This window comes from Lagopus muta, chromosome 10 (genome assembly GCF_023343835.1).
Source record: "Lagopus muta isolate bLagMut1 chromosome 10, bLagMut1 primary, whole genome shotgun sequence".
NCBI lineage: Eukaryota > Metazoa > Chordata > Aves > Galliformes > Phasianidae > Lagopus > Lagopus muta.
Window position 1 is genome coordinate 1,580,841 of NC_064442.1, and position 24,358 is coordinate 1,605,198.

At 45.2% G+C, this 24,358-nt stretch overlaps 1 protein-coding gene across 2 annotated transcripts in view; it reads right to left on the reverse strand.

Annotated features, from left to right (window-relative positions):
* The window catches only part of SMAD3 (SMAD family member 3), a 66,542-nt gene extending 45,874 nt beyond the window's left edge, over positions 1 to 20,668 (reverse strand). Inside the window, exon 1 of one of the 2 annotated variants that reach the window (XM_048956570.1) lies at positions 19,078 to 20,668. In XM_048956570.1, coding sequence (XP_048812527.1) covers positions 19,078 to 19,283 — 206 coding nt within the window. In that variant the 5' untranslated portion in view covers positions 19,284 to 20,668. Of the gene's footprint in view, positions 1 to 18,842; positions 18,935 to 19,077 lie in introns of those variants that run through there. The other variant, XM_048956571.1, reaches the window with a different exon arrangement.
* Between the last annotated feature and the right edge of the window lie 3,690 nt (positions 20,669 to 24,358).

Here is a 24,358-nt window from a genome sequence, read left to right on the forward strand (position 1 = left end):
TTAGAGTTGCTGCTGGTGAAGTACAGGGCCATGAAAAACGTAGACAGAAACACATTGAACAAACACAACACTTACACCCAGGAGTCCAGCACCCAATAGATGTGCAATGACAGGATTTGCTCACTGGGAACTGCTTCACAAAACCACAGTTCCTACAGCAGTGGGTGAAAATTCCACATTCGATCAGAAAAGAAGTGATCAAAGATGGACTGAAACACACGACAAATGTTCAGCTCTGAGTCACTACAAACACAATCAGCATGATAATGCTGAACTCTGTGGCCACGATTATACCCAGGATGGAGACAATGGGACATATGGGCAAAAGCAATATTCTTCCTTCTTTAAAACTGTCTATTGTTCAAGAACAAAGCAAACCACATCCAGATACATCTGGCATCAACATCTGATATTTTGCAAGCTGATCTTGCTTTCAAAAACCAAAAGGACCTGAACATCTGAGCAGCCCACAAATTTTGCTGCAGAACACGACGAGCCCAGAGAATCACTTGAGGAAGGCAGCATGCCTGGTGCTGCCCACCTAAGCTGCTGGGCAGACTGGATCCCCAGCACCCTCTTTTTCCTCCACGCTACCAAATTTCTCCAAGGGTGACCGAGATGTCGGCTGGAAATGGCCTGTTCCTACCACAAAGGCAATTCATCCAGTTTGCATCTCATCCCCTGCTTAGATCTGAAGAGTGGCTGGAAAAGAGGGCAGCTGGGAGCTGGCTGAATGCTGCCCTGGAATGCGATGGCAGGCTGCTTTGAAACCACAGCTCTTCCCTGCGGGGAGCAGGCTGCTGGCAGGAGCGGGCTCATGTGCTGTACAGAGCATTAATAGCAAGCAGTGTGCTCTCACAGAGCACTGGAGCTACCACAAGCTACTGCATGCATACAACCAGGAAACCCCGAGCTCCAGAAAATGCCTGAGCTCTTCCTCAATGTGCTACGTTACACCCCAGGTGAGCTCTTACCTTGGGCTGAGGGCCCTGAGCAGTGATGAGACGACCCTACAATTTCCCCAGCAAACATCAGGCTACAAGTTTACCTACGAACAGGCCCTCACATCCTTCCATCGTTAAAAGACAGCACAGGGCCCAGTCAGCAGAAGCTGGGCACCAATGGCCATTTGTATGTGCTGTGTTGAGCAGAAATAAAAGGCATGCAAGCAATCCCCTTTCTTCTCGCCTGCATTTGAACGTTCGGTTCCCAGGCTGAAACTCTTGTCCGAGTATTGATTCCAGCTGAAGAAATGAAGTGGAAATTAATCACGTTGCCATTTTAAGCAGCTTTCCTACAGCTTTCCAGGTTTCCCCAGGCATCTCTTTTCCATGTGAAAAAAAAAAAAAAAAAAAAAAAAAAAAAAAAAAGAGCCAAGGCAGAGCTTGAAGAATTCCTAATTTCTTCATGCTTTCCAAACCTGAAGCCTGGTCAAAGCTACAGGAGGCCCCAAAAGCCTATATGCATCCATGGCACATGCACAGAAACAACTGCAAACATGCACGCAGCAAGCCTCACACTTTCAGGAGGAATCTCAGTCCCTGCCTCTTTGCAGAGCCCATTCACACACAGTTAAGAACATCTAGGCAGCCCACATCTAATGGGTCTAACACCCTGCCGACACTGCAAACTTGCTGAGCGTGTGCAGTGCTCCAGATGTGGGATTTCTCAGGCAGAGACACATGCAAACAGAAACATGACAGCTTTAAGCTTTCCCTGAAGAGCTTGCATCACAACAATTAAAAATGCAGCTCTACTTTGGAGGCTGCCCACACAGTAATAAGTACAAGCCTCTAGCATTAATCACCTTTTGACAACTTCAATTGCAATTTCTAATAATCCTATCTACTTTAGTTCCCCCGTAGTGTCAAAGTTCACTCTGAACTGGCTTAAAACCAAGATCGGCGCAAAGAAAAAACTCCACAAAATGAAAAACATCTTTCTTGCTGCACTTCTAACAGTAAAAGCCCCTTTCCCATTAGCAAATGGATGCCATTGGAAAGGAACCCTCTAGGTTTACAGAAGGTAAAGAAGTAGTGGGCACAGCAAGCTTCTTCTGGACCTCAGACAGCTCAAGTGGTGCCGACTTACTCATGCTTTTGTCCACACCTGAACAGCCCTGCAGCCTCAGCAGGTCTCCCATATTTGCAATAACATCTTCTGACTGTTCCCTGGAATTTCAGTTTTCCAAGCACAGGGAGCCCCAGTCCCAGCTCAACACGTCTCTGGCAACTCGATGCTCCATTGGCCTTCAGCAGCTTCGGGCTCCCTAAGTTACCTGAAACCATCTGCCATTGCAGCCCCAGCCCAGACAAGTATTTAAACATCTCCCAGTCCTGTTGCAAAGAGCCCTACAGAGGCACTGCACAGCCCTGCAGAGCAGTCTCGTGCCAGAAGACAGGCAGATGTCTTCTGCTTCAAATCACACGGGGTGAAGGAAAATGCCTTGCATCTCCTCTGAGCGTGTGCTCCTGGCTGAGCCCTCAAACTAGTTTGCTTTGCTAAGCACTCATAAAGCATATTTCAAATAATTATAATCTTGAGGTCCTCTGTAACACTACCACAATGTATATTTATTAAGTTAAAAGCACACAAGCTGCTACCAAACAGTTATTCAACATTCATTACAACTTGTCCAGGCAAGCCTTATGTGCTGCGTAATCATATTTTTCTCCTCAGGGCAGAAATGCTAAGCATAGCTTGGAACAACAAGATACTGTTTTGCCCTGGGCTTACCCATAAAAGAAATACTTGAAGCATTGTCTCTGCCTTTCCCAGAGCCCTCCTGATACTGTAAAACTGCACCAGAATTCTGATTAAAAACTAACACAAATTGAAAAGAACACAGACGATCTTCTTTCAACAGCTCTTATTACTTCAGAAGGAAGCTCAATAAAACAGGTAAGAAAATAAATAGTGGAATCTCTTTAAATGAAGACAGGATGCCCTTCTAGAAGACGCAGACACACAAGTTACCAATTTCAATGCAGAGGTCACCTCAGTGCCCACAAACGCGACTTAAAAGCGCACGACTTCCAGGATATCGCATCGGGTGATCTTGCTGCTGCGAAGACACAGCGCAGCTCTGAGCAGCACAGCCCTGCACAAGCGAGCAGCAGCCTCAGGCAGGGATGGCCAGAAATAAGATTATGCCCTTTAAAAAGCAATCTCAATCAGAGGGCACGGAGCTGCATGCTCACTCGGTCCCAGAATGCTCTCTGTTGTTTCATACTCACTTGCCAGGGGAAGTCACGTTTCTAGAAACAAGCACCTAAACTCAGCACGAGATGCACCTTTTTCTTTAAAAACTCAAATAGCACTGAACACATATTTAGTAGGCAGACTGCTGCAGCCACTGCAAGCTAAAAATCACAGGCAATCCTCGCCAAAACGTTTTAATTCTTAAGAAGCAGCAACCTGGCTGTTAAGCAGATCTGCTATGAAAGGTCAAAAGTCAAATTAAAGAAATATTACTGCAGGCAAAGCAGCTCCCTCAGAAACACACACATCTGACAACACCTCAAGCAATACCACTGCCATGTGCAAGCAGCCGCAGATTTTAGGAAGGGAACAGTGAACTGTTCCAATGACTTTATGAGGCTCGGCCAGGCAAGACTCCTTGGAACATGTCTGCCTTATGCACGTGAGAATTTGGTGGGTCTGCTGCTATTCGTCCCAGTGCTCACAGGCCAGAAGGGCTTCCTGCTACACACACACACGGCTGCCTGCAGGACGCTCACTGGAGGCCTGAGATCATGGAAAGCTGGATTTGAAGAAATCAATTCCTAAAGGAGGGGATGGTGGGAAAAGAAAACAAGCAAACAACAACTGCATGCACAGGCCCCAAGACAATCTCGTGTTTCAAGAGAAACCTTCCCCTTCACACCCTTCCCCCATATTAAAAATAAAGACAAAAATAAACCACGAAGGGAAGGAAGGAAAAACCTCACCAAATTTGATGTTTGTTTTAGGCCTATTGCAACAACTGCTTTACTTAACTTTCATCTGCCTTTGCGGTGTCTCCTAGCCTCAACTGTAAAAAGCTGAGTATTCTATACACAAACAGCAAAGGGTTTTATACAGCAGGCAGTGTCCTTTGCTGGAAGCAGAAATTAGAGACAGGTGTTGATTGCAAAATGGACAGTAATTGCTGCGCCCAGGGAAGCCACAATACCAGAATCCCCAAAGCCACGTTGCAGAGAGCTGCAAGGCTCTCCCCGCAGGCAGTCACCGGGCCAGCCCATGAGAAAGTCAGTTCTGGTGATGGCTATGGTTCACACACACACTGTAATAAAGACTTCCAGAGTTTGTGTCTCACAGCATACTGTTACTCACTAAGAGATGACTGAAAGAGAAGGGTAACAGACAAAAGGACAAAAAACTGCGCAGCTCCCATCACAGAAACCTGAGAGTGGGTTTGCATAGCGTCTCTTAGGGGTGCAAATCAAGGCTGTTCTCCCCCTCTGCCTTTCCAACAGAATAAATGAACAAGTAGAACAGCTTGTGATATTTGCATAACAGGGGACAGATCATCTGAACTGTCTGAGCGGATGAAGTCTAAATAGATTGCAAGTTGTAAAATACAGTGAGAAAGTCCACTGAAGACCCCTCATTATTGCACTGGAAGTTTCTGCAAGCAGTATGAAATGAATCGGTATCAACAAGCAACCCCTCTAACTTCCACAGTAGGCTCTTTCTTCTTATTTCCAGCTTAGAGATAATCCCGCTTTTATTAGGTGCTGATCTATTGCTTTAAGCACTGCTAGTGCAGCGCAGAGGATGAGACCAAACACCAGAGAAAGACAGGGTTTAGCTGGAATAATCTCATGAACGGCTTCAAAAAGGCAAACGTGGGAAGCACATTAGAGATGCATCTGAACACCATCAACTGACGCTAAGAATTCGGTTAAAATTACAGGAGATTCTTTTTAAGTTAAAGAAGAAAATATCGTAAGACGTATTTCCATTCAGCACACTCAGACTCCATTTCTGTCACTGACAGAGACATGCCCACATTCTGGAATATGTTCACCTCTGACAAAATGCACTGTGGTGATCGAGCTCAGTTTCAGTGAGAAAGCTCCCATGAAGTTATAAGGCTTCACACATCTGCATTATCCGACATACCCAGCGGCCAATTATTGCACATGGGAAGATTAGGCAATTACAAGGTAATGTTGCCTTTTGTATAATTAACTTATCTGTGTGCTAATAAACGCTCAAATTGCAGACAGCTAGACTTGGTTAGGAATGGAGGAATATTGCGAGTGCTGCTCATTTAGCAGTTGCACAAGGGTCAGACAGACGGCTGCTCACGTTCCACACGGAGAACGCCAGAACCCTGCAAGTCTGGCAACACCCAGCCAGCTCCATACCCACACTTCTTACAGGAACACCTTGTTCCAGCACACAAACACTTGCAGCTCTCATGAAAAGTGCTAGGCTAAGGATGGCACATGCTCTTCTTAGGGGACACGACCTTTAACAGGTTGCTTACCTTGCACAATGAGGAATCACCAGGTGTTTTTTTTTGAAGGGGGCATCAAAGGAGCAAGCGAGTCTGAATCTCCAGTGCTAGGCACTTCACAGGTACCTTGCAAGGACAGTTACCAAATGGCCAACTTGGAAAGGCCTTGCATGGGACGAACGCCTGGTCATCAAGGAATCACCATATACCTATTTGCTGGCAAAGCCACAAACTTGTATTGAATAGTCCCTGGTATTGAAAGCAACAAGAAAATACCAGTCACTGGCAGAGGATGCTGAGAAAATAAAATCTTCAGTCGCATTCTTCAAAATCAAGTGGTTCCCTCAGCGAGTAATATTCCTCCAGTGGTTTGTAGGTAACAGAACTATGCTTGGAGAAGTGGAAATCATAAGCAAAATTATGTCACTGTTGTCATTATAGGTAGAGACAATGACACAAAAAAAAGCATGTGGAAACAAGATAACATTGTCATTGGGACTGTCATTTTTGATGAAATGAACTTGGCTCATCAAACTAGCCTAATGAGACACAGAAACACAGCCCATTATGTCTCCTCCGTCCAAATCTGCTCTGCCACTTACTGGCACAGTAACAAAATATTTAGGGTTAAAGTAAGATAAAAATATATTGTCTAAGCGTGGGGGTTACTGCTATCACAACTTTTGCCAGCATAATGCAACTTGCTCTGACCAGCTGGCCTGAATGTGCCCGCCAGTCAGCAACACGCATTCACCGAGACATTCTTCAGCCTGCAGAAAACTTTTCCAAAATCTCCCCAAAGAAAAGATCCCATGTACATTTTCACCCTTGAAATGGTTGCACAATACACACAGTGTCGTTGGTCACCTCTTCCTCAGCCCCCAGGAACTACTGCAGTAGATACAAATGTACGCAAACTGTAAAGCTTTCTCTTGCTTACCCCTCTTCAGCCTGCTGTGCCAGGAGGCAACCCCTGAAAACAAAACCCAGTCCCTGTGACAATAAAGCAAACTACATCTATCAGTTCATCCCAACTATTCTAAGAAATACCTTTGAGCGGCAGCCTCACTTGCTTTAAAAGAAACAAAATCCTGCAAGTTAGCGATACATTCAAGTCAACATGAGGTGCAATCTATAACTGACTGAAATAAGTTACCAAATCACTGTTAGAAATGTTATGGCCTATATTTTGAAATAATCCTGGTCATCTAAAAATAATTCTGCAGTGATTTAAGTTGTAGCAACACACTGCATGTGCACTTACACTGGAGCAGCCTTCAGACAGCTTCTGACAACAACAACCAAATGAACCTAGAAAACTACTCTTCATAGCTGCAGTCAGCACAGTGATGTAAACCACAAGTAAGGATGAAATACAACATGACGTGAAAAATTCAGATGCAATTCTTCCCCAGCTATTCTCACAGTGATGTAAACTCAGAGCTGCTCTGCACGTGCAGAAGTGATGGCCCAGAAATCACAGAGAGGAAAACACGACTCACTGAGCTCACAACAAACATCAAATGCTATCAAATAGCTATGCCTGGCCTGTCTTAAGCTTTGTCACACTGAGTAAAACCTCTTGCTCTCATAAGCATAGAACACTCCTCTGTGTCCCTCAATCCCCTCCAAGAAGCCACCCTTCCCTGTGGTTTAATTCTCAGGCATAGCACAGGAAGAAAAATAGTATTCAGGCTACTTCAACCTCTAAACAAAGAAAGCAAGGCAAGCCCCAAGAAAATGCAAGGCACAAAGGCACAGATCACAAAGGCATACATTAGCAGAGTCCATTAATTAATCATGCAACAGCTTTAGCAGGGCCACACAGCATCACAGGCCCCACAGCAGAACGGTCAGAGGAATTCTGCACCCATGAGCACTCACTGCTCCATCCCCACAGAATGCCCTCTCCCTGCTCTCATGCTCTTGAAGGAACTCCAATCTCTGATCAGCATTAGAGCTGCCTGCAAAAGCCTCATCCCACAGTTTCATTTACATAAACACATGTATACACACCAAGCAAGGGTTACTCCGTTTCTGTTCAGACCTTAATAGCATATTTATGGCTTTTTTTTAATTTAGTCACAACGTTGTTTTTTTTCTTCCTTCACAAAAAGGTTAACTAAACAACTAAACACCACTTGCTACCTGAAGTTGTTCTGCTGGACACAAAGAATTGTTCTACAACTTCCCCTGCAGTCCTAAACCTCCAACTTTTCCTCTCTTCTGCCAAGGTGCACAAAGACTGTCGGGATGCACATAAATCAATGGCTCTGAGTGCAAGAAGATCCTTCATCCACTATCAGATAAACTGGAAACATACGGTCTCTGAACATGAACACTCAAAACCCAAATTAATAACAGTTATTAGCTCTACCTCCCACCTTTCTTCTTTCTTTTTCCTCCGGAATAGCTGGCCTGCCACTATAGCAGAAACTCTGAAATGCCGCCCTAAAAATAGAAAGCATGAAAACAGGGAAAAAAATAATAATAATGGAGAGGGGGAAAGAACAGGAGCTGAGAGAATAAGCAGGGTGAGAAGCTCTGTAACATAAAACTGGCTCCAGCTTCAAAGTCATCAGCCAATCATAATCCAATAAATGCCTGTTGGGTTTTTTTTCTTCTAAGATCAGAGCACTCAAATGTCTATTTTTACTTCTGTTTAGAAGCAGCTACCTCAACAGGGCTTTCAAACCAGTGGAGCCTGGCATGCAAAGCAGTGACTTACAAAACTCAATTTCAAGCCATAATTTCCACGGCCTATGCTTGCTTGTATGTGTTCATTTGTGTCTGCTATAGCAATATTTTACAGCATAGTTCTGCCAGCAAGGAATGGAGAACTAATGGGGGGGAACGCTGGGCAGGAGGCGAAAGTGCTTGTAATGAATGGCATAAGCTTGGGCTGCTCCTTCAGTGCACTTCACTGCCTAGCAAAATGGTTCCGTCTCAGAAGCTGTAATTCCTGAGCTTCATACCAAAAATGGACAGCTCTGTCTTATTTGGGTCAAACCACCAGTAAGTTTCCATACCTCTTCAGTTCTTCATCACACTTGTGTCTGTGAGAGCTGCTGCTATCCCAAAAGGCTCCCCCAAATTACACATACACAACATTGCTTTACGAATGTAATTCTGAATGCTACATCATGACTGTGTTACGATTTATTAACACTACTCAGGAAGAACAGCTTTTAAACTATTATTAAACTACTGCAAACCGTTTCCACCCAGAACATGGGGAGATGTTCTCTCAAGAGCAACGTCACTTCAACCCTGCATATGGAGCACTGCAGCCTGCACCCAAGCTGCTGCTTTGCCTCTACCCCCCTGCACTTTAGTGCCAGTCAGCCCAGTCCTCGGGTCCTCATTATCCCAATCTGCAAAAGTGAACTGAAATCTTTCTGCTGCAAAGGACTTTGTGGCCTAAGTAATAAAACAGAGGTCACCAACACCCTCCAGCAAGCACAGGCCCTTCAACAGGCTGTGAAAAGACCATGATGGAAAAGGTGGTTAAAAGGGCTTGATAAGTAGTAAAGATTTTTTTTATCTTTAAATGGGAGCTGCTGATAGTCTTTGAGCCTGATGGCTGTTTTTTACACAGAGTAGCTGTTTAAAACACATAAGGACTAATCTGGAGGTTGTTTTGCTCTTAGAAATCTAAGTAACCATTACTTCTTGATTCTTAACTTTAGTGAAGGGAGGCATTAAACGCACTGCTTCCCACAGCAAGAATTCAAATCCAACTTGCTTCAATACCCTTGAAAAGAGCATTTATTTCAAACTTGTAAATGATTTAAAAGAAAAAGAGAAAGCTTAATTAATAATGTTGTTTCCAGCCAGATGGCCAGCTATTAGCTTTCAGTCATCTCTTTCAGAACAACTCACCAGAAGTCTTCAGATGCAAAGGAGTTTTAAAGCAAATAGGTGCTCACAATTGCCCGGCACTCAGCGGCTGCCAAACTGCTCAGTGAAAGAGCACAGTTATAGGTACACAAGTGATCCGTTTTTCCAACACGTGCTGCTGCTGCGAGTCGTGGCTTTAAAGGTCTACCAACAACAGCACGATCCCTGCATGAACACATTTCTTTCATTTAGCATTTTGTGTTTGGATGGCATTATGCTCACATCTGGTTATATAATATTACTTAAATGAAAACATGAGGCTGTGTGTATAGTGTTTCCCCTGGACTCGTGCTAACACTTTCAGCCTAAGCTCAGAAGCAGACCACTGTGGTATGATGTGCAGCAACCAGTCAAAATATTCCATGTGCACAGGAGGTACGGCGCAGTGACGAACAGATAAATATTATGCAAACCCAGTAAAAGCTGACCGCTAAACATCTCCGGAATTCTAATATTCCCACTGACGTAGCACCTACATATTTTCAAAGAAAGCTTCCAAAAAAAAACTAGAAGTGCTTTCTGAGTGTGAAAAGAGATGGCTGCACAGCAACAGAAAGCCTTTTACAGCAGCAAGGTACAGAGTTTTGCAACCCTGTCTATCTGTCAAAACGCTAAGAGCTTTTCACAACTGTGATTACATCCTCTGACATCCTCGTGAGGCAAGTACTGCATTTTCTAGGTAGAGAAGAGTGAGGTACAAGTAGGTTAAGTATTTTGCTTAATGGTACACAGCAGTGTGGAACAAAATGTGATGTTTTCAGTGTTCCCTAACCACAGTGTACGCTCATTAAGGCAGTTACGCACAACAGAAAGCCTATCTTAACTCAGTTACAACTGGAAAAAAACAAAGATGCAACTGCAGCCCTCCATGCGAACTGTCAGCCTTGTGTTCTACCAAACAAACACCACAAGATTTGGGAAAAGGCTTCAGGGATCAGCTGCCTACCTACATGCAACTTATTTACGGCATCTAATTCACAGCAATGCTCCCAACAGCTCGCAGACCGCCAGCAGACTTCTACTGGCAAAAGACATCAGTTGCAGAGTCACACTGGCCTTGATGATCAGTGATTATTGACTTCTTTTTTTTTAATTTACATGTAGTTATTTTGTAAAGCAGTAGTTTCAAATGAGCTTATTTCCACTTTCCATGGCTCTAACTCATCTCTGCAAAGACTGTGCTGGGCCTTGGAAAAGAGAAAAAAAAGGGACAACACCAAGCAATTTTGAAAAGAAAGCAGCACTTAAACAGGCCAAAAAAAAACAAAAAAAAAAAAGCAAGCATAAGATAGATTCAGCTTCGTAAAGCTTATAGTCAATAAGTGAGTTAAATTTAGGCCCAAGAAGGAGGCATGGAGGCAGATCAGCCGAACTGTATGCACATTGCAGCACGTCAAGCCTGTGAAACTCACAATATAATCAATCTGAGCTTGCCACAGCAGAGCCTTGCGTTCAGGTTCCAGGTCAACAGCAGCAGTGACCCCAGGCCTTCCTTGCAACAAGCTGGCCACAGGGGAAGAGAGAAAGGACAGATGTTATCAGCAGACCTTGTGCTCTTCGAAGTTCAAGGCCTGGAACTGTGGCTGGGCTTTATCTAGGCCATGCACAAGGAAACCCCTACTCTTCTTCCTGTCTGCAAGGCTTGTAGCAGGGGAGGTGTGAGGGTGCTGCAGGAGAAGCACATTGCAATGGCTTCACCATGGATATGTGAGCTGGCTGAAAACAGAACAGAAAGAAAAAAACACAATAAAACAGAAAGACAAAGCACGGTGAGCACAGCCAAATCCTTCTTTATACAGGAGGCAGTGCCAATGCCAACTCTCATCCAGGGCCATCTCAGCCACAAAATGGTGGCTCTCTGCCAAGACACAATAGTGCCCAGTGGAAAATCGTTACTGAAACACATGCAACGACTCCTTCAGAAATGAAATGCTTTGCTGAGAAGTTTCATTTCCACCAAACTTCCAGCTAAATCCTTCCTGGTGGTATCTCCAGCCCAGGGCTGAAAAGCACCAGCTCTGAGCAGCCATCACACACTGCACCACCACACACGGTGCCTCGGGCCCAGGCAGGCATCCAGCCCAGCAGAGAAGAACACACAGTGGCTCCAAGAACCATGAATGTAAGGGGAAAATCTTACAATACTCAGCCTATGAACACCTCTGTCCTCCATTTTCAGTCCACTGCTTTCTTGTGCTGGCCTGATTCTCCTTTCACTTGCATGTAAATCAAGCAAATTTACTGAAATCCACGTGATTACACAAATGCAAATAGAGTGGGAAAAGACTTAGGCTCTAGCTGCTTGTCAGCACTGCTTTTATAATAAGTGCTTTGCAAACACCAGTATAGTTTTTCAGATACTTTTACACGTGTGCTACAGATTGGCTATGCATCTGACTCAAGGGGAACAACAATTTGTTCACCAAATAGTAAGAAAAGGACATTCCTGTACAATTCCATGTAGAAACCACAGACTCTGTGAAAACAAAACCCAACATATCTGGTATTTCTGCATATAACAAAATTAAAGATGCTTGTAGTTGGGTCTTCTGTAGTCCCACACAATCACCAGTGATGGAGGGAAAGGAAAATCTGGAAAAAGTGTTCCCTAACCACTAAGTAGATAAAGTAATAATAACAGTTCCACAGTCAACACAGACACAAAGATGCAATCGCATGCAGATGCCCAATATTTTTGTGAATATTAACAGCTTTACATCTGGGAAGTGAATCAGACTAAGCAAATTTCTCCTTTCACATTAAAGAAACTGGAACAGGAAGGACAAAGTTTTTCCTCAGTATATCAGTATCAACATCCATCATTCATCTATTGCTGGTTGCAGCCTCACCACAAAGGAGGAAATTTCTGTTCTGACTTCCTTTTCTAAAGAGATTGTGTTATGGTTAATAAACATCACCAAACCTAAGGAAATCTTCAACCTTTTCTATGACACAACCTGTAAGCAAAAGTTTACTGAAGTTTCCAGATTAGATAACAGCAAATTACGCTGTGAGCTAAGGATGGTCCAATAACAATACCCTGAAACAGAGATTCTCCTTCCTAAGAATTAAAAAGCATGGAAGAAGTGAGGGCTCTGGGCAGCCTGACTGACCCTCCTGGCACCTTGTAGCCTTCTCCCCAGATTTGCAGGCTCACCTTTGGTAAGCTGACACAGCACATTCCTATGGATAGCCCATGTAGATGCTCCCGGTCACGGGGTCAGGCCCACGACTCCCTGGAACTTGTTTGCAGTCATAAGCTCAGTGCTGAACAGTAAGCGGGCTGTAAAGGTACCTCCAGGAGCAAATACAAGTTACCGAGATCACCTATTCACTTCTCCTAGATCACACAAGTTTGACTGGATTTTAATTATTAAATATGCTTTCTCACGAGGCTCACAAATGTGTTTTATTATTTCTTCCTCTCTCCTTGTAATTCAAAAATTCTGGATAACCTAAAGCCTGCCCACACTACACGCAATCATGTAGGATTCTGAAACCTACCCTGCCTCTAAATGAGCAAATCTGGTTAACCCACATCAGCACAGCCACAACAGTTAATGTTTATGCTACATTTTAGTTGTCAGTGAAGATTTTTTGTTCTGGAGCTCGCAGAACTCCTCTGTAATTCTAATTTCTATCTCTAAAAACAGGATATTGTTATTTCTTCCCTGGCTCAGCTCTTCTGAGGACATGGGCTACTTCTTTATATCACCATTATTACTACGATCGTATCTAAGCAGTTCCTTCATGCACGCTTCTGAACAATCAGACCTTTAATACTGGAAGAGAGATCTGCTCCTCATTGTGCTCCACAGCAGCAGCAGCAACCCAACCTCACGCTTGCCTCAGTCCCACCTTCTGACAGGGATGGCAAGGAGATGGGGGAGAAAATGAGGGCCAGGCCCAAAGGGCTACAAAATGGCTTTAAATCAGTATAAACCGCACCTTATTGTCTCTTCAGCGACAAGCACAAGAGCTCAGTTATTAACAACTTCCTTGTCTCCACGTTTGGACTCCATTCCCATGTAACAAAACATAACTAACAAACATTTACTAAGTGCAGTGGAGCTGGCCGACTAGAACCAGAGCGTCTGGACAAGAACCTCTGCCCTGTCCATATTCCCTCGTCCCTGCTGCCAATCTGCACTATCAGCTTTGGACTGGAAGAAGCCTTTTGCACGGCACATCAAGGCAAGCAAGGACAGAAGTTAATTAGTACTGTTCATAAGCCTTACTGGAAGAGAGTGCTGCAGCCCATCCCTGAAAATTTAATTGCACTGCATAGAGGAAAGCTAGAAAAAAATAATCATAATCACAATAATAATAAAAAAACAGAAACGGATAATTTGAGAATAAAATCTGATTTCAATTTAATTCAAGCACCGTTTGGCCCTATTTATTTCATAAAGTGCTTCATGCAGGATAATAGCATTGCTGTGCATCTAACAGTGTTAGAAGCTCCTAATAAATTAACAAGTGAAAATTAATGGCTGCTCAGTCCATTAAATCTTGTTAATTTTACTTCTGTTGCAATAATAAAGTGATCACAAGTTTATATTATTAAACTAATATTTATTAGAAGAGCTCATTTTAATTGGATCCCTGATGTGATAATCCCATACAGTGTGCATTTCTTGATTTCATCAATTTTTTGCATTTATTTCTCATTATGTTTAAATGACTGCAATGTTCAGGGTCTTTTCCTAATACTATAAAAGTTAAGCAACCATCTTAAACATTTTATTTCACAAAGATTCACCACTTACTACACAACATAATGAGAATATTACGAGTCCTTCCAGAAGCTACTTTAAATATTTCAGTCCCACAAGAGAAGGAAAAAGAAAAAAAAAAAGGCAGAGAGATGAACGTCCATGAACATCTCAACAAATGGTAGAATACACATTTTTTTCTCCCCACTGACCCATCTATATCTTACACAAATACTGCCCTGTGCTCAAGAGGAGTTTTAGCATCCACTCATCACGTTTGGTGAGTGGAAGAGGAGGAGGGTACCGAAGAATAAGTGTGACTGCAGGTAGAAAGTACACTGAACTGAAGGCTGAGTCCGTGTACTTGCTGTATTTTCACCACTAGACCTGATCTGCAAAGTCACACAAACAGCACAAAGGCCAGCCACAAACAAACCGGGTGCCGCGTCCACCCTGCAGCCACCACCACCACAGCCAAATGAACTCCCATGGCAGCAGCGTGGCAGTGACAGCACAAAGGTTAGGGCAGGGCCACAACAGCCTGCCCATAAAGCTAGCTCAGTATAGAGGTCAGCAGAGCGGTGTGCCAGTAAAATTACCTGCAGCTGGGAGCCAGCAAACATCAAGGCGGCTCGACTGCACGCACAAAGGACTGAGCTGCAACCAATGCCCCACTGCAGGCCAAGCTCCCCTTGAGAGCAGGCAGCCTGAAAGCAGTCTGCGCAATAGTAAAGCTATGTATGCACGTCCCACAAACACCAAGAGGCTGTACTGAAAATGAGACAGCTTAAATTTGCCATAGAAAATACAACTGTGTGCACAAACGCACAAAACTGACTGGTCCTTCGCTTGGTGCTGAATCTAGACAGATGCCAGCCTCGAAAGAAGAGTTCACAGTCCTGAGAAGTGCCTCTGCCTCTTTCTCTACCTGCAGTTTTCCTATTTTCCTGGTATGAAGGCAGTCCTCAGACCACGGTCAACTCCTGTAAATACTGTGCAGTCAGCGTTCAACACAATTACGTTCACTCTGAACATCTTCCTAAAATCACTTCTTTATTCTTCCTGGTTTTCCCCATTGAAAAGCAAATCCATTAAGGAACACTATGTTCAGGTTGTTTTTTTCACTTTTTAAACAAAAGTGCCTCATTTCCATTTTAGTTGGTACACTCTATCCTTATCAGATGAGTTCCACGAGAAATAACACCCACCTCTCTTCAAAAACTGCTAATTTTAGTTTCTAAATTTAAAAAAACACCACTTAAAAGAAGGTATTTCTTACATACAAGAATCCTGGCTCCTATAAAACCACTGGTGATATAAAAAAATAAATACAGTAATAGGCTTAACAGAAATATATATATATATATATGAAAATATATCACAGAATGTCATGAGTTTATGTCTTAATGTACAGTACCACTAATGCTCCTAAAACAAAGCATTTGCTACCTCCTGCCACTCATGCAGGACTACATATATCATACAGCTCTCAGAAATTAGTAATCGCTCACCACATGTTCCCAACTTTCACAGTTCAGACCCCTATTCAGGTTGCTAAACACTCACAGCTAATGCACTATTTCTGAGAAAAACGTGCATGGTTTGCCAAGAGCACAGCATGGCCTCTCTTCAGGTCAGAAATAGTACCACAAACTCACAGCTCTTCACCCAGGCATGAAGTCCACAGGGATGCACTCACGTTCTGCAGGTAGTGCCAGCTGTCGGGTTTGCTGCCAGCAAATTCCCAGTTCACCACATCTGGTCTCAGAAGCAGAGAGAGCTATCAAAACTTCAAAACATCTGATAGCAGCTGGAACAGATCTAAGCTCGCTCACAGAGCAAAGCAGAGAGGCCGTAAACTCGAACACCTGGCTGTGCTGGGGTATGTGCTAACAGAACTCCATCCTCAGCCTTGTCCAAAAAGCAGTAAAAATCCCCATCCTGAGAGCTGAGCTTTCAAGATCAACCCAACTACTACAAAGGGTGTATTTTAATGGTCAAAAGAGCGTGCGTTTTTATCACAGCATGCAGTACTATGAAGAGTTATTTTGCTGCCATGCAGACACAGCTTGCTACACCTCACTAGGTCAGCTCACAGCACCAAAGCTCAGCACACACAGGTTTACAGACAGCTCCCTTGTGGAGCAAGATGGGCTGTGGAGCAGCAGTGCTCCAACACACAGCCCTCTAACAAACCCTTCTGCCAGGCACTGGCAACGTGAAGCAAGCCCGTGGTCTGAGGCTTTTCAGGTGGAAATTGCTTCCTGCTGCAGCAGGAAAAAAAAAAAAACAGAAGGGAAAGAATCCTGCCAGCACCTCTGCTGAGATCCGTGAGGGTCTCTCCAGCCTTTTGCTGTATGCCACATGTCCTTCCAACAGGAACCTGGGGGGGGAGGTGTGCCTATCAATTCATCTATAAACTATCCATCATACAAACTATCAGGAGATTGCATATTGAGAAACATGCCTATTTCCAGTTCCAAATTGATAAAAATGACAGCAGGAACAAATGTGGCCTCCTAATTCCACAGCCCTGCAACAAAAATTGATGTATTCCTTTTTCTTGTTCTTTCTTAATACATGCATTCAGTCCCACCTTGTCACTACAGGAATTTGAAGTGCTAGCTCATCTGCTGCATAGCCCTTAGTCCCACAAGCAATGTTCCTGCAAAGCTTGAGCACTTTTACATCTGAAACTTGCTCTGTCTCATGGATACAACAGCTAATTTTGGACTTACCCTACTCCTGCTGGGCCAGAGTCATCGCTGGCATGGCTCCACTGCAATTCAGCCTACTGATGCATTACAGACAATGCACAACATGATCTAATCCTTAATGATGTTTTTCCCCCTTTCGCCTCCCCTCAACATACTTGTTTACCTAAACACTAAAACAAGATATGTAGTATTATTTTAAAAGAAAATACTAAAGCCATACTAGAATTGTCCTACAAATGCTAATTTGGAGTGACAGGGTGACCGGATCTGCAGATACATCAGGACAAACAGCACAGTCCTGAGGAGAGGACACGGCCCAAAGTCACAGGCCTTGCTCCAGCTTTGCCACCCCTCCCAGACAAACTGCCTGGTGACACTCCCCAGTCTCTGGTACCTAAAGTATCAGCCTCTCACTGCACTGCTGCTTCCCAGGGGCTCAGAACAAAGCAACTTAACAACCACCACTTGCATCTCTGTAATGCCGGTATTAAACAACAACAAATGTACACAGGAAGTGTTATGTTAAAAATCTAAAACCAAGACCAAAGGAGCTCGTGTCAGAATGTGCTGATACTCCCCCAGCACCAAGGTTTAAGACATACAGGATTTGGGTTCTGTCTTACAAGTGAGTATGAAATGATACAATTTCTGTTCACATTTCTTTTAGCTGAGCACAGTCCGTGAGAAGCAATCGCTTCTGCACAGCAGGCCCTTCCAGGACAATCTCTGGAGGTGATAATATTTACGACTTGTGACATCTGCTTGCATTGTTACTTATTTTACAGCTTCCCAATTATTTTTCTCAACTAAAGCATCCCACTCCACCCATCGCTTCGCCTCCTTTCAATCACAAAATACCAAACTCTCCCTCCTTTATGCTACAACACCTTGTTGCTAGTAGAAGAATCATCTGCAGACTTCATGCTCTGCTCATCAGCAACGAGGCACAATACCACAGTCACATCAGCAGGGCTGCTCAAGTCATTTTCTTCTTCCGAAGAGGTATTTAAGGGAAGTGGTTTAGATAGGGCATTATCTGTGAGGGATGCACACTGCTTACCAAGAATTTTGAAATAGAGGTTTTACTACATTTTTTATCAGGGGCAGCTCTACTCTTCAGCTAGAAGAGGAAGCCAGAATAACGCTAACTAAGAAAGGTAAGGGTCCAGATCTATTCAGTGTAAAATCTCAGCCATGCTCATTCAGCACTAAAATATCAGAAGACTTCTTTTTTTGTTGCTGTTGAAAAAACAAAACGACAGCAGAAGAAAAACCACCCCACAGTTGCTGGAAGAAAAATTTCAGAGTTCCAAATGCCCACATTTCTAAGCTACTTGCTTCACTTTTTCATGCAACAGATGCTGCTTTGTATTAGCTACTGCATATTAAATCATTCTGACAACCAAGAAAGCATACATTTGTTTGCACGAGAGAGGAGCATGAATACACACACACACAGCTATCTTCTCATGCAGAAGCACACAATTATGCAGCATTCAAATATTTGCAATGAACTTTGGCCTGTGTTTCAAACAGCAACCAAAAAATACCCCTCAAACAACGACCAAGAACAGCCCCAGCAGTCATCTGGCCCTGCTCACTGAAATCAACAAACCCTCAGCAATAACGCACCGCCTGCGGCCAGCGAGCTGAAAGTTACGTGCAAGATTTTTCTTTGATGGGATACTTACACACACATCCTACGTGATTTATAATGGTCTCGCAGAGCTCAGAATGAAGGCTAAAAATAAAATCTACGTTAACGCAAAATTTAGTATGTGTATACATTGGTTATATTCACCCTTCGGCACTCCAAACAATCCCCTTCAGCGATGCCATTTGCATTCCCAATCTAAAAAGCCATTGGAAAACACACACACAGCAGGGCTCTCAATCACCTCTACGAGCAACGTCTAACTAGCTAACATGGAAACAAGCAAGCAACCCAAACAAACCATTTTCCTGATAGTTTATCAAAAATAAACAGATCTTCCCCTAACAACGCCGGAGAACACGCTGAAACTTCTGACCACGGGTACCTACAATACGCAGAGCTGTTATCCACAGCGCTCCCAACTTTTTTTGTTGCTGTTGTTCTTTTTTTTTTTCAATCTCAGTTACAGACCTCTTTCCTGCCCTCGTCCCCTCGCACTTTCCCCCCTCCCGTTATCACACAGCGCTCCCACCCCGCCGCCCCTTTCTCCTCCCTATAACCGCGCGGAGGGGCGCAGCGCAGCGCCGCCCGCGGGTCGCCCCGGCCCGCCGTCCCCGCCGCTACCTGGGGATGGTGATGCACTTGGTGTTGATGTTCTGCGTGGTGATCGCCTTCTCCAGCTCGTCCAGCTGCCCCGTCTTCTTCAGCTTCTTCACCAGGCTCTTCACCGCCTTCTCGCACCATTTCTCCTCCTGCCCGTTCTGCTCCCCTTTCTTCCAGCCCAGGAGCCGCTTGACGATGGGAGGGGTGAATGGCAGGATGGAGGACATGCTGGCTCTGCCGGCAGCGCCCCGCCGCCCCCCGCTCCGCTCCGCTCCGCGCAGGCCCCGCGGGCAGCACAAAGCCCGGCCCCGGCGGCCTCGCCCGGCCCCGCGCCGCTCTCCGCCGCCTCAGCGCCTCGGGCCCGCGGCACCAAACTTTGCCCGGACTTCGCCGCCTCTCCCCGGCGGCGGCGGCGGCAGCAGCTCCCTCCTCCTCCCCCTCCTGCCCCGCTCTGTGTGCGCGGAGAGGCGCCCACTCCAGCTCATTCCCAGTCTGTCTCTCATGCAAATTGCCTGCTGGCCGCCCCGGCCCGGCTTCCACCCCCTCCTTCCCTCCCAAACACGCTCGCTCACGCCGCCGGGGGAGGGCGGGGAGGCGGCCGGCCCGCCGGGAACTCCGCTCCCCCCTCCCCGCTCGGGGCCGGGGCCCCTCGGCTCTGCTCTCTCAGCCCCGCTACGGCGCCGCGGAAAGGCGCCCCCAGAGCAGCGCGCGGCCTCACAGCCTCGAAGCCCCTCCGAGCGGCCCTCAGCGCGGGGACCTTCAGCCGTGGCTGCGGGGATGCGGCTCCCGCGGCGGCTGCTTTCTGTGGAAAAAAAGGAAAATAACACAAACAGCTGCCACGCGTCTTTCCACACAGCTTTCCGCACGGCTGAGCACCGCTCGGTCAGGCTCGGACAATCGGCGGTTTCAACCCCTTCGATTTACTTTTCTCTTTCCTCATCCTCCCACTCTGCAGACCGGGGACCCGAATAATTTTTGCCCTGTATCATCTCCAGAACGTCGCTTGAGCCTGTTTACCACCAGACCTGGTCAGAAATTCTCAGACGGAACATTTTTGTCAGAGAACTGCTGTGTGTTCAGGTCTAGGTGCTTTGCTAGAGGCTCTGGCTTTGACTAACTCGGGACGGCATTCAGGTGAATGTCCAGCTCCTCCCTTTCCACTGCTGGGCAGAAGGAGCTGTCTCGCTGCCCGGCCTCCAGCATTGCCCCTCATGCTGAAAGGGAGCCCATCCGAATACGAGCAGTCGCTCCTCAGTGCTCTGATCCTGTGATAAATCGTCCCAAAATGGTGCTGAGCAGCACACGGCAGCCTGGGGCCACCTGCAGAGCCACCAGGTGCCTTTGCCGAGGCCGGTTCGCCTTTCTGCACTCCAGCTGCATACAGCAGCCGTCCAGGAACAGGGGGTGAAAGTTTCAGGGGCCTGGCTCCCAAATTCTGAGGTTTTGAGCTGAGAAACGCTTCCCCGCTTCCTCTGTCCTCCCAGACGGGATGATGGGGAGCGGAATTTGGGAAGCCTGCGGGGCTGCTCGGCAGCTCCCAGACACCTCAGCTCTTGCCAACCCACGTTCTCCAATTCCAGGTTCCAGTGCAACCCAGTGGGGAGACTCCTCGAAAGCCAGCATCCAAAACTCCCCGTGCCTGCAGATTCAAAGCAGCCAACTATATGGAATGCCTTGTGGCAAGTCAGGAACCTATGGGTTCAGACAGCGTCTGAAGCTCAAAGGCAACTGGCCCGACTTTCACAGGGGTTTAAAAACAGACAGTGTGCTTTGTTCCAAACTGGCAGTACCAAATTTTGAAATATCAATATTTGGTACAAATTAAATACTCCTTCTCCATCACTATTTCTCCCCCAGTGCTCTCAGATTATTCCCAACACACATTCCCCGAGTGTCTCGAATTTTGGAGGCTCACCACTAAAATTTTGGAGCACTGCCTTGACCCAGTTTTTGGCTGCTTCAAGTGAGATGCCTGAAGTACAGAGATGTGGAGCCCCCATGGAGGAGCCCAACATCACTTGGGGAAATAGTTCCTCAACACCTCTAAAACAACGCAACAAAATGTTGACACTAATAACTCTAAAAGCAGGATGCCCAGTTTACTTGCTGACTGTGGCTGGTTTCATTGCTTTGCTGTGCGTTTACGTTTTTTGGAAGGACCTAGTTCCCAATAGCTGGAGATTAGCTAACAAAGTGAGCTTTCATTAATATATATATAATATATATATTTGTCACAAGCTTAGAGAATAACCTGAACATGTGAACCAAGTAAAACACAGATGGGGGTATTAAAAAAAAGCACTGGAAGTATAAGTACTTACTGAGATTTTAGGTGTGGTGAAGTTTAAAGTCATTATTTTCTATTTTCCTACTTCTAGCTCAGCACGTTTTGCAACTGAAAGAAGTCCAGAAGACAGCTGAGCCTGAAGGAGCTGTCAAGTCAGTAGCATGTCAGAGGAACCTCAGCTCACACTTCTGCTGGGGACCATATCTGTTTCTTTCTAGCTGCTCCAGACAGAAAACCATGGGGACTTTTCCATGCCTTTTTTCACAGCCAGAAAGCTTGCAGGAATACTCAATTCTCATCTCCACACTCCGACTTCTTGCTGTGACCTCAGTTCAATAGAGCTTCCAGAATTTTCCGTACATAATCATGGGCTAATCTTCATTACAGTCATATTGCAAGTGATCAACGGGGTAAATTTGAATAAGGGGAAGGAGAGGAAGAGCCGAGTGGTTTGCTCACACTCGTGCAGTGATTTAGCAGCACAAGAGTGAATAGAATTACTTACACGCTAAACCAAACTGGGTTTCCTTTTCTCCATTGTAAACCAGGTGTAGGCAGCTAAATAACTGATCTAAACCCTGGGCTACAGCAGCACTGTGAACACTGGTAAAAAAGAAAAATAAGCAGTTGGTTTGAAGTCGTTGAATTATGTTTTGAGATTAGGGACATCACATTTAATGGAACAACCTGTGCACTTGCTGAGGTTACCTGTCAGAATAAACCATTCTTTGAAAATAGGGCTTTCTGAACCCCTAGACAGTAATCCTTTCTTTCATAGAGTTTTGGACACTTTCGGAGTGGAAAAATTAACAGACAGGAAAAGACAGGACCGTCCCAATTTTGCATGGTCTGGATGTGTTCTCTGGTTTACAAAATGTCTGACATCTTGGAAGCCACCTCTGGACAGGATAAGTTTGTGTTAGTCTTTTTTTTTTCTTCTTCTTTTTTCCCCTTTCCTTTGCTTTTTAAAAATTACTATCTTTATATGTTTGTGGTGTAGCACAGGATAGGGGGCTTTACTTGTTGCACTTAACTATTATTGAAAAATAGGGACATTTATAGCCTGCAATAATGTGAGAAAACCCAGCCCAGTTCTCTGTGGTTCATACACTTGAAGAAAAGGAGCATACCCTTAATGACTTTCTTACCTTTCTTAACCCTTTGCTAATACACAATCATCTTAACTATTACTAAGAAAATACTCTCCACACGTCATGCTTGTCAACAGGATTAGTCAGTGAATAGCAACAGGATTTAAATCTGACTTTAACTAAGAGGAAAGTGGAGCTCTGAGCAGGAATACTGTAAAATTAGCAAGAGAAACAAGGTGTCCTTTGAAGTTTATGCGTATTTACCCTCACTAGAAATACTTTTTAACAGTGTCTGAGATTGAAGAGCAAAGCACAGATGCTATTCCACCTTCCCTTTATAAGCCTTGAACAGCAAGAAGGCGGTGAGGGATCGGGAGCAGACAACACTGGTCCCCTCAGTGCTCACCACCACCCCAGCACCTCCTGTGCAGGGACGAGCTGGGACAGGCAGGCTGGAGGTAGCACGGCCATGGCACATTTTCTCTGGCTATGAGCAGCTGGTTCTTTGGTGAGCCTGATGCCTGCTGAAACAGCTCCCAGGCTGCCTAAACTTGTAATTGTGGCTAGCTTGTGAATCAGGGAGTGGTTGAGAACCAGCTTCCAGCGCACTGCCCCCATCTCTTTCACTCACTCATACATGAAGTTTAATTTCCTAAGTGGACGCTATCAGTCTGTGGAAGGGCATGTTACACTCACCAGCTGAAGGGCAAGGGGCCGACCCATGAAGTTCATGGCAGACAGATTTTGTGGAGCAGCTACGAGGGCCATGACCTCAGCTCCATTCGTTCCACAATATATAGGTAGCAGCCACACTGAAGGGTAGGACAGCCAGCTGAGAAAGTGAGGAGATAATTATGAATTAGGTTATATTCATATCTTGCATGTCAGTGCTATAATACTTAACTTTCAATCTATATCACATATAATATGGATAAACAAGAGAAAACGTGAGAGCTTGCCTTGGTTAAGGTAATACAAACACATGTAGATCAGCATTTATGTGCAAACGAACCTCTCTTAATCTCTCAGAACAAACCTATGGGAAAGTAACTTTTGGGGTGAGTCACAAAAAGAAGCAAGGTCATTCAAAGTCAGTGTCTTCAGAGTTCGCTTCAGCTCTGTGAAATACAGACCAGACAAATCCTTCCAAGGTACAGCAATTATCCTTCTCTACATATGAGAAAACATACACGCATCCAATAAAAAGTTGATTTGTTGAACACTTAAAATAATGCATTATTCACTTGCATGTTCCAAGAGGCTCAGTACAAGTCAGCAACCACCTGAACAAAGGTCTAGTTGAGCCAGAATCCTGTTTCTGGCTGTGACCTCTGGCCTAAGGAAAATGACATGGCAACAGCATGTCCACAGTGATCTTTCTTCTCACAGATTATCCCAATTTTTGGCAACAGATCCACAGATAGATCAGCCCTAACCTCCGAGATCTCTCAAAATAATAGCCTAATAGCCTCTATTAGGTCCCCACCTCACAGCGGACAGTGAGTGGAGCCACCCTGAAGACGAACTGAAGGCATCCAGTAAAAATATACTGCCTGTAAGATGTCTTTGTTATTTTCTTTACCAACTGGGAAAACCCTTTGCATGATCCTGGGCAACCTGCTTTGGGTGTCCCTGCTTGTGTAGGGATACAGACCCAGAGATCCCGTCCAGCCTTAGCCGTTCTGTGCCGTTTGGTGACTGTAACAGAGGTTACAGAGAAGAGAAAGGAGAGGAGAACGTTCTGGGAAATGAGGATTTGGGACCAACATCCCTGTGCAGCAAGGGAGGACTTGAGGCAAAGCTGTGTATGTTTATCATAAGGCTTGGTGGCTCCCCTGGGGAGGCCTCTGCCAACACACAGCTGCACGGGAAGCTGCCGAGAGCTCTGCTCCAGTAAAGCGGGACGTCCTGGTGATGGGGGCCC